The following is a 10,199-nucleotide window of genomic DNA, read 5'->3' on the forward strand; positions in this document are numbered from 1 at the left end:
CCGCAATATTTTGTTAAGAAGAATGTTATGAACAAACATTTAAATGATTTACAATCAGTACCATCCCACATGCTTTCCAGTTTTACATACAGTAATCCCGCCTTTTCGGTGCTAATATATAGTGTCTGCAGTTCATGAATGGAACATACTATGAATGGGAATAATGCAGCATCCTCGGATAATCTGTATTGTCCTCAGATTTATAAACTCTGTCATTATATTTTCACGTTATATTAACTGAAACCGCAGCAAGTGGAAGATACACCATTGTAAACTAACCGAGTAACAACCCAATTCCGACAAGGACTTCTAATGCAGTAGTTCCCAGTAAAACATTGAAGTCGAACTGGGACCTAGCGAGTTCATGATGTAGTGTCTAACATCGTCGTACGTGGTAAAGCCAAAATTCGAGAGTTTGCTATGTGCTATTTAACCCCATGAATTCGTTGATATTTCAGAGTCAGACGGTCCAGCCTAACCAGAAGGGTGGAGTAATTATGAGCAACCAGGCTCTAGCCCTACAAGGAGTGCGACGCCAGCAAGCGGGGAATTACACCTGCATCGCATCTAACGTGGAAGGCGACGGAGAGAGCAACACTGTGGAACTCCGTGTAATGTGTGAGTACACTGGTGCATCACATTCAGGGGCAAAAATTGTCAGTGCTTTGCTGCTTAGACTGTTTAATGGTATGTACTTTGTAAATGTTAACCTGACTATCAGTAATGGCTCCCTGAGATCGATGTAGGAGGTATTTATCTTCTTATATTAAATAAAAAAAATTGAATGAAACAAAAGTGTTTCAAGATCTTGTTATAGAAAATAGAAGTAGGTTACTTAATTTGAAATATCAGCTAAAGGGTTAATTTATATTCTACAATAAATCGATCAAAAGTCAGTAATATGTTGTTAATATAGTTACTTTGTTCTGCACATTATACATCGTCCTGTTTTTGCCTGTTTCCCTTATTTTGAAAAATATAGAAGTAGGCTTTAAGAATTCATCTTCCTGCCCCTGTGTGTATGTGTGTGTCCCTAGTCCCTATCTCCGAAATATTTTGTTTTAAATAAAGAACAGGTCGATGAATAATGTCCAAAAACGCAATAATTGTGTTAATTTACCGTCGTCACAAACTCTTACGATACTGTTAATTTTGTAAATTATGTGCACAACGAATTCAACCTTTACAGTACTTTAGTTAGATACAAACATATATTCGTGGGCATATTTCGAGAATGTCATTGTGGTTTTTGTAATGTGATAAAGAATACTAAAAACACATTTGATTCAAATATGGTTTAATTGGGATTAAAGATCAAAATGAATACTTAAAATGCGGTGTTTTATCCTCACTAATAAAGTAATCGCAACTTTGAATGTCTTGGCGTTTAAAATATATAAATCCAGGGAAAACATATTAATTTATAGTGACGTACTTCATGGAGTTATATGCAGACTCTTTTCCATTACGCCACTCTTCCCGTGTTGCCAAGTGTAAATTTAATGAATGCCATCATCATCATCATCAGTTATCTGTCAAGACGACAGGTCCACAGTCTCTTCCAAAACAATTCCTCCATTTAATGCGATCTAGAGCTTTCTCCTTCAATTGACAGTATCCTCTTCTGTCCCCAAGGTTATCCAGCATCTTCTTACGTGTTCTTCCTCGTCTTCTTGTCACTTCTATCCGCCCCTCTATCTTTCCTTCGATAACTTCTTTTAGAAGGCAGTTTCTGCGTAAAACATGACCAATCCAATTAGCCTTCCGTTTTCTTATTTCGTGTAGGATATTCCTCTGCTCACTGACTCTAATTAACACTTCTTCATTTCTCACATAATCGGTCCAACTGATCTTCTCCATCCTTCTCCAACACCACATTTCGAAACTTTCCAGATGCCATGTCGTAGAAAATAAAATTTTGCCTAAGGAATTTATCTGAATCAGATGGGTAGTTCCAACTTTGGGGAAAAACTATATTCTTGGAAGAAAATAATTACGCCGTCGTATTTGAAAAAACGACAGAAGCATACGTATATGAAAACATCTTGTCATGTCTCATAAATCTTACCAGATATTCGTCTTATCAAAAGCAAATTTTCCTGTCAGAATGCTATTTTGATAAAATTTGTTTCTATGAAATCCTTTCAGATGTCACATACGTCGGAAGAAAATTATAGGCTGATGAAATTTATTTCTTCAACACCTAATAAAATTAGCACTCGTGTTCTATACTGACTTCAATAAAAGTTAATATTACTTTAGTAACTCCATTGAATGAGGTCCTTATTGAAAACCTTAATATTCACTCAGCTGATCAAGAAATTCCACGCTCTTTTGGATCCCCACCGTATATTACCACGCTCGCAAGTTTAAACTTGGACTCTATTCTGAGCCAGACGAATTTAATCTACATTCATACATATATGTATATAATCGTATATTCTCAAAGTTTCACTTTAATAAACCCTTCCACTTAGTCTCCAAATTTGTCTGTTTCCTACAAGATTTTATACTAAAATTTGGCAGCGGATTTTATATTCGAGATATTAGCTGAATACCCCGACGAGAATATCATCCTCTTAATTATATTAACCCACTTGCTTTAATCTTACTAGCATCCTTCCGTAATTTTTTTATTGCTAGTGGGGTGGGACCGAGTCCCTTGTACTGCGGCCACTTCTGGCCTATTATACCAGCCCCAGATGATAGATGAGGGTGATTGTGGAGCCATTGGTGGAATGAAGATTGGCAGGGAAAACCGAAGTACTCTGAGAAAACCTGCCCCAGCGCCACTTTGTCCACCACAAATCCCACTTGACCAGACCCGGGATCGAACCCGGGTCGCCACGATGGGAAGCCAGCGACTAACCGCTTGAGCTATGGCGCGTAAGTATTCATGTGTAACCTACAAGACAGTCATGTAGGTACAGTTCAAATTTTCTTACACTTGTTGCTTTATACATGTGCAGCCATTTTCCCCCATATCAGAAAATATAAATCTCAGTAACATGAAATTATTTCCAGAGCACTATAAACGCTGGTAAATACTTACGTCTTTAGAATTAATAATTTGTGTTTATATACAACGGTTTCAGTATTATGGTGCATCTTAACGCGGTATATTCAAGGCTTATGATATGAAGCCTACTTTGTAGGTCATATTTCGGGAGTACAGTATCAGCAAAGAGTTGTGTAGCATAACCTGCATTCATTTGGTAACTGGTAGTCAGGGTGCAGTTCTGGCTTTTGAATAGTGGCTTCCACTTCAAATCCCGGGCTGGATTACTTTGCGAATTACAATTGTGGGTTCACACGAGGCAGAATGGGAAGTAGGAGAGAGATTTTAAGCACAGAGTAATACTGTCACCATAGCCCTAAGATTAAATCAATGTGTTATAAACCCAAGGATTTACTATACATAATACCAGAGAAACAGGGTAGGGAGCGATGCCCTCAACCTGACCGCTACAGTGCGGTGCAAGGTAGCTTCTGTTGAAAAGTTATGCCTCTTCAAGTTTTTGGATTCTAATACGTTTTGTGGCGCGAAAGTTGGCGAAAAGTTCGCAAAGATGTTACAGTGTAATGCCTCCGAAACTGAGGCCTGATAACTGCAAAGTAAACATATTATACTTTAATGGAGTTCGTGATAGTCATAAATTATGAGTTTATCTAGACAAGAACCTGTTTGCAAGACAACTTCCATGTTAAGTAAAATTTATAATTTTGTGTTTGAACTGTGAGATAATATAAGAACCTAGAATTGGGGGCACCATTGAATTTTCTATGTCTGTAATTAAAATAGATATACCTATGATGAAAATTTTAACAAATATATGATCCTTAATCGTTATGTTCTACATTGATCATATTTCTTTGCGATGACAACGTAAAAAATACAAACATGATTCATTTTTATCTCTATTCATTTATTTAGTTAAGTTAACCTCTGATTTGCATAGTCTACAACCCTCTAACGCTGGATTGTTGCTATCGACGATTCTTAAATTAATCTACTTAAATTTACTTCAGTTTAATCTACTTAATATCATATTTATTATATTTAAGCATCCTGCTACACTCGCACAATATATATGAGACAAACTCCGTCTTAAGTGCAACAATTTAACTGTAGTTCTTTCTTCTTGCCTTCCTCCACACTGCATGTTTCGGCCCTAAATGGCCATTATCAGGTGTGTATTCTTATGTAGCTGCTACACTGCCCGTAGTTTAAAATTTAAAATCACCAGTCTTTCCTGTTGTATGTATGTATGTATAAAATCTTTGTTAACATATACGCGTCAATTTGATTTCTAAAATTGGCTCTTTTTTAAAACTTCAATTCAAATTAAAATGTTTAAAAGTTTTCTGTTCTTTTTCTTTTTCCAAATTTTTAAAAATTAAAATTTCTCGGGGTACATATATATAGTCTACTTAATTTGAGCTAAACGATCCCTCTGTTGGATTTGAGGTTCTGAAGGGGGTGTCAATGAAGAGTACGGTTCTCTGAGTTGTAACGCCTTACAGTTCGGAGTGATCCCGGCGTTGCGGAGTAACATATCGCTTCCTTCTTCAGATTTTTTACTCAGCTTGCTGCGTGCTTCTGCTGGTTTACTGTTTGGCTTAATTTTCAACCTTTAAGTTGGTGACAATGTGCTCCTCCGAAATTTGGGGCTGTCTCCAAACTACAAGGCATTGCAACTCGGAAGACCGTACTCTTGTAAATAATTCCCTTTTGTATATTCTGAAGTTGGAAACTATTTTTTCCGGGTTTCATTTTCTTACTTGCACAAGTTACAACATCAAAAAAATTCTTTATACCTAGGTTAACTTTTGTTAGTACAATTTCAATGATTCTTCTTCTTCTTCTTCTTCTTCTTCTTCTTCTTATTATTATTATTGTTATTATTATGATGTTAAAATTATCAGTGTTTTCATTCTGATTCATTTATATGAATAAGCAATAAGTAAATAATTAAAATATATATTTTTCAGTTGCCCCAGGCGAACTTCACAGTTGTAGGCAATTTTCTGTTCAAAGAACCCTGTAACGTCATCAATTAAAATTGAGTCCCAATAAGTCAATCCAATTTACCGTAACCTTTGCCGGTCGGTTTAACATAGATATAACACTTTGGACTCGTAATCTGGAGGAGCTGGTTCGAATTTCGGCTGGGACACCGGCTGCCCTAACTGAATTAGTAGTTTTTCTAGAGGCAAATGCAGAGAAAGTACCTCAATTCGATCAGGACCGCTTCCACCCCTGAACTTTTCGAATTCACTATACATCAGTCGCTTCGTTGTTCGACGCCTATATAGTCACGATTCTGACAGCGTCTTAAAATAAACCACAAACGACGACAACTCAGCATTATGCCTCGTTTGACATTAAATAGTTTTTGCATGTAACACATGATGACTATAGACAGTTATACAATTTATTATCCAGATTCAAACAGCTTCTAGAATAACCTTAACATGTGATTACAATACCTGATACCCTGTTCACAGACAAGCCGATCTGTCGGCCAGATCAGAAGCGTGTGTATGGAGTAGCACGCCATGAGAACGCCCATGTGGTATGCGAGGTAGAGGCATACCCCCCGCCCGATACTTTCAAATGGTCCTTCAATAACACTGCCGAAACAATCGACGTGCCGCAGGCTCGCTACAGAACAGCCGCCGCTACGGGAGGGTCCACAACTTCGCAGTCGATGCTTACCTACACTCCCATGACGGAGATGGACTACGGGACTGTCATGTGCTGGGCCGGCAACACGGCCGGCCAACAGAAAGAACCCTGTGTCTTCCACATCATTGCAGCAGGTAATGGCTCCTCATATACAGACTACGAGTATAGCAAAACCCCAAATTTAAAGGGCTCCGGTCTAGAAAACTGAAATTAACGGCCGTGTGGATTCGTCACGCTGACCACACCACACCCTCTATCCGCTAAAGTTGACACTAACTTCGCCGACAAGCGGCGGTCGCTCGGTCGGTATAGTTCACTTACGGACTAAAGCCACATAGTTATTTCTTCAGTATATGATATGTATAAATGTATAAGAGAGAGATTATTGCCGTCAGATGAGATGATGAACATGTAGAAATTCTTATTTGAAACATTTCAAATAATTCCTGTGTTTATTGTATTATCTACTATATCAGTTACATTTTAACAAAAATTTACTGTTAGTCTCTTCCTTCTAATCTCCAAACTTCGAGCCGGAATATAAGTGGGTGTAGTACCCAGGCATTTTCTTCTTTTAGATTTTGGTCTCCTGGAATGTGACATCATATAGTCTTATGGGTAGCTACCGACAATTCGGAGAGGAGCGGTGTCTTTGTAGTGGGGGTAGTAAGTACCCCAAAATCCCTGCAACCACCTACAGAACTACACCTCGTCACAAGCCAGAATGCTGAAGCATAAATCATCACAAACCAAAGCTTACACCATGTCCATTCTTGTTTTTACTTAGGTCATCCAGACACACCATTCAACTGCACTCTGCTCAACCAGACAACAGAGTCGCTGGAAGTGGACTGTGTGGAAGGTTTTGATGGTGGGCAGCCACAGTACTTCCTGCTCGAAGTGTTCGACATGCAGACAGGCCAACTGCAAGCCAACGTTTCCTCCAAGTTCCCTGTGTTTAGTGTCAGTGGGCTGGGACCAGGCATGGTGCTCAAGATGTTGGTCTACGCCGCTAATTCCAAGGGCAAGAGCGACCCTGTTGTCGTCGAGGGCTTCACACTCAAAGTTGCCGAGAAACAAACTGGTGAGTGCCACGTCATATCCCAGTATACAGAGTCTTCAGTTAACGACGATGCAAACGTGATTTGAAAATGGCAACATAGCTGGGCTTACAACGGCAATGTAACGTCATATAACGAAAACTCTGTATACCCGGTTCATATTGTGAGAATTAGGCTCTTCTCAGAACAGAAAGTAAGTGTTTTGCTTGTCATCGACGTCACGTTTAGAGAAAACGTTGAATGTGTGTGTTGGTTCATGGACCGAATCTTTCTTGCGTTATCACAACTTTTTAAAGGCGCGTCCACATTACTCGTACTCGTGCTCGTGTGACTCGCTATGCTCACGAGTAATGTGGACGATATGATAAGACACGAGACAAGCAAATTTTTAATTTTTAATTTAAAAACTATAACCAATAAATTAAAATAGGACTACAGCCCATACACACTACGAGTAAATATACGGATCCTCACGCGCCGAAGCCTGGCAAGCAACTGAAGTAGTGTAGACGAAGATTTACGAGCACAAGTAAAAGCCAGACGAGTCTCCCGACGAGCACAAGCCTGGCGAGCACGAGCAATGTGGACGCGCCTTAACAGCGTTGAGATGTGTCGAGTGCTGGAATGTTTTGTGAACCTGTTATAAAGGGCGTGGACGGAAGCTCGAGTATCTACAATATCCGATTTTACCGATGGGGCAGAGGCGGACCGCCAGAAACCATGATCAGGATAGAAATTCGAATTCAGTGCCTCCAGAATACGAAGCTAAGAGTTTTACCACAACGCTACTAATTCGAATGATGTTTTATTTTCGTGACCGAGGGTCACGCGGTAGCGTAGTTGGTTGAGGCACTATGCTACAAGCCAGAAGGTCGCGCGATCGAATCCCGCTGAGGTGGATTTTTTCAATTTTCCCAATCCTTCCAGCCGCACTATGGCCCTGGGGTCGACTCAGCCTCTAACAAAAATGAGTACCAGTAATATTCTTGGGGGTAAAGGGCGGCCGGCGCGTAAGGCTGACAACCTTACCTCCATCTATGAACCAATTGTCTAAAGAAAATGTGGGAGCCTCGACGTCTCACAATCTTTTCGGCCTCCACGGCCTGTTACAGGGTTACCTTTTCTTTTACTTTATCATCATCGTGAAGAATTCCGTCTTCTGGTATGTGGCGCCGCGTGGGTCTTGTATGAACTAACACCCAAAAGTATTGGGTGTTACTTTGCTTAAGCTACCTGTCACGTTGCTAGGTAACAAAAATATTGAAATTGTATGATCAGAGTGCAGAAAGGAGACTTTTGGGTTTACTGGCACAGTTTGACATCAAATTCTTTATACATTATAATTACTCTAGTATTTGACTTCTGCTGTGAAAATGGTAGCTCAGGTGGGAGAGATTTCCAAGCTGAGTTAACTGATTGGTTGGTCTATCAGAGGCATGTGGGCGGTTTCCTTATATTTTCTGTACGTGGTGTTTGGTTCAATCTGCAAAACTAACGTTTCTCTCCAACATAGAAAATAGATGTATGAAACTAGCTCAGAATTGTGTACTTTATAGTGTTAGTGTCAAACGTCCAGGTTCCAGAATTAAGGATCACAGCTCATATGATCTTAATTCATGGATAGACAAAGAGATATTTCGTGTAAATGACGCTTCATTATTCTATCAGTGTCTTCAATGGTGGAAATGCAAATTTCTGTTGTTTAGGTATCAGAATGTTTCAGGTTTATCCCTTCCCATGTTGAAGAAAATAGAAGCCTTCATAACGTATATTAAAATACAACCTACAAGGTGTAAGACATACGATATTAAACGAAGTTGCGTAATATACAGAAACTTCAAGTTTTATGGGTTTTGTTTTCAGCCACGCAGTCTTGGTTCGGCAATATCGTTATTAGATATGAACATGAATCAAGAGATTAGGTGAATTACATTTTACAACAAACTTCCCGATTTCAACACTTTATTTGGTAATATAACGTCAAAGAATAAAATTTAAAAATTAATATTACGAAACTTTGGCTGTATATAATTATCATATATTTACCGTACCAAATTTTGGCAATTCTGGGATGATGCTATTTCGGTAACATACCTAATGAAAATTTATTATTTGCCTCTAACTTCGTAGCCTTTCACTGTGTAAGAATATTTTCTTTTACCATGTACATTCTCGGCGGTCACGGTAGCCGAGCGGTCTAAGGCATGCACTGTCTTCGCTCGCTCTGAAGCCGGGATCATTGGTTCGAATCCCACTCAGGGCATGGGTGTTCGTGTGCGTTTTTCTGTGTTTGTCTACAGGTAGAGGCCTTGCGACGAGCTGATCACTCGCCCAAGGAGTCCTACCGAATGTGTAAGATCTAGTAAACCGAAGTGAAACAGAGAGTTTAATGGAGGTAGGCCTAGGCCCAAATTTTGGCTGTAGCGCCACAGGAAAAAAAAAAGTACATTCTCAGTCTCTCCCACAATTTAAATTAAACCTCCTGTTAGATTTCTACTTGGCTTCAGAACCATGTTGTTTCGTAACCTACGATGTATAATCTCCGAAATTGATTCAGTTTTATCGAATAACAAGTAAACTATATCTACACGGATAATACAGTAATTTTTTGCTTTCTGTACCGGTTGGATGAGAAGTGGCAGGTCTGAATGAACTGCGAAAGACTTGGGAAGAAAGGATCATGATCCATAGCGGAATTTTCCTGGAATGACAGGACCAAACTATGAAAGCTCCTAGATAGCCATCGTCCAGCCTTATATTCGAACCATAGCTTAATATCCGTATTTCTGAAGATAAAGCAAGAAGTTCTGGGAAGAACTATCAGGTCGACTCAGATAAATTGCTGCTGTTCTCTTGGTACCTGGTTCCGTCGGGACCCATGATCAAGTTTCTGTCCGTTCCATGGCCGTTTATGTGTTTATAAATTGGGTCTCCTCTTCGACGGATGAGGGATTGGTCTGAATGGGCGCCACGTTTGTTTTACCATAATTTCGCACGACTGTACCTGCTCTCACACAGTGTCCAGGTAAGGACATTTGCACTCTATGAACACCATGCACGCTTCATCACTTTACAACAATGTATAACCTTTATGAGGATATACACAGGACATCTCTCAATGTGGGCTTGTGCAGTAGATTGTAGTTTACTTGTTTTACCACTCCGAGACTGCAGTTAGTCACTTGAACAATCATAGGCTGGGCCGTAGCCAAGTTCAAGCCTCTTATACTTCGTGTGTATGGTTTGTCGTTGTCCACCTGCCTCTGCTTTTGGATTTAGATGATTTTGGATGAATTATGCTTATTTTCTGCATACTTTTTGTGTAATCATACACGTAATACATTCTGAAAACCACATGCAGTTTGAGGACTAGTGTACCCTTGTCAACGTTGCCTACTTTCCTTTGTTAAGTCACGGACCGCATAGATAACGGCGTGTTCTACACATAA

At 39.6% G+C, this 10,199-nt stretch overlaps 1 protein-coding gene across 2 annotated transcripts in view; it reads left to right on the top strand.

Annotated features, from left to right (window-relative positions):
• Positions 1 to 10,199, top strand: part of LOC111869650 (nephrin) — a 641,862-nt gene that overhangs the window by 605,063 nt on the left and 26,600 nt on the right. For both annotated transcript variants that reach the window (XM_023861318.2, XM_023861328.2), the window contains 3 exons: positions 459 to 618; positions 5,509 to 5,823; positions 6,477 to 6,773. In XM_023861318.2, coding sequence (XP_023717086.1) covers positions 459 to 618; positions 5,509 to 5,823; positions 6,477 to 6,773 — 772 coding nt within the window. The remainder of the gene's footprint in view (positions 1 to 458; positions 619 to 5,508; positions 5,824 to 6,476; positions 6,774 to 10,199) is intronic.

Source organism: Cryptotermes secundus, unplaced genomic scaffold (assembly GCF_002891405.2).
Source record: "Cryptotermes secundus unplaced genomic scaffold, Csec_1.0 scaffold769, whole genome shotgun sequence".
Taxonomy (NCBI): Eukaryota; Metazoa; Arthropoda; class Insecta; order Blattodea; family Kalotermitidae; genus Cryptotermes; species Cryptotermes secundus.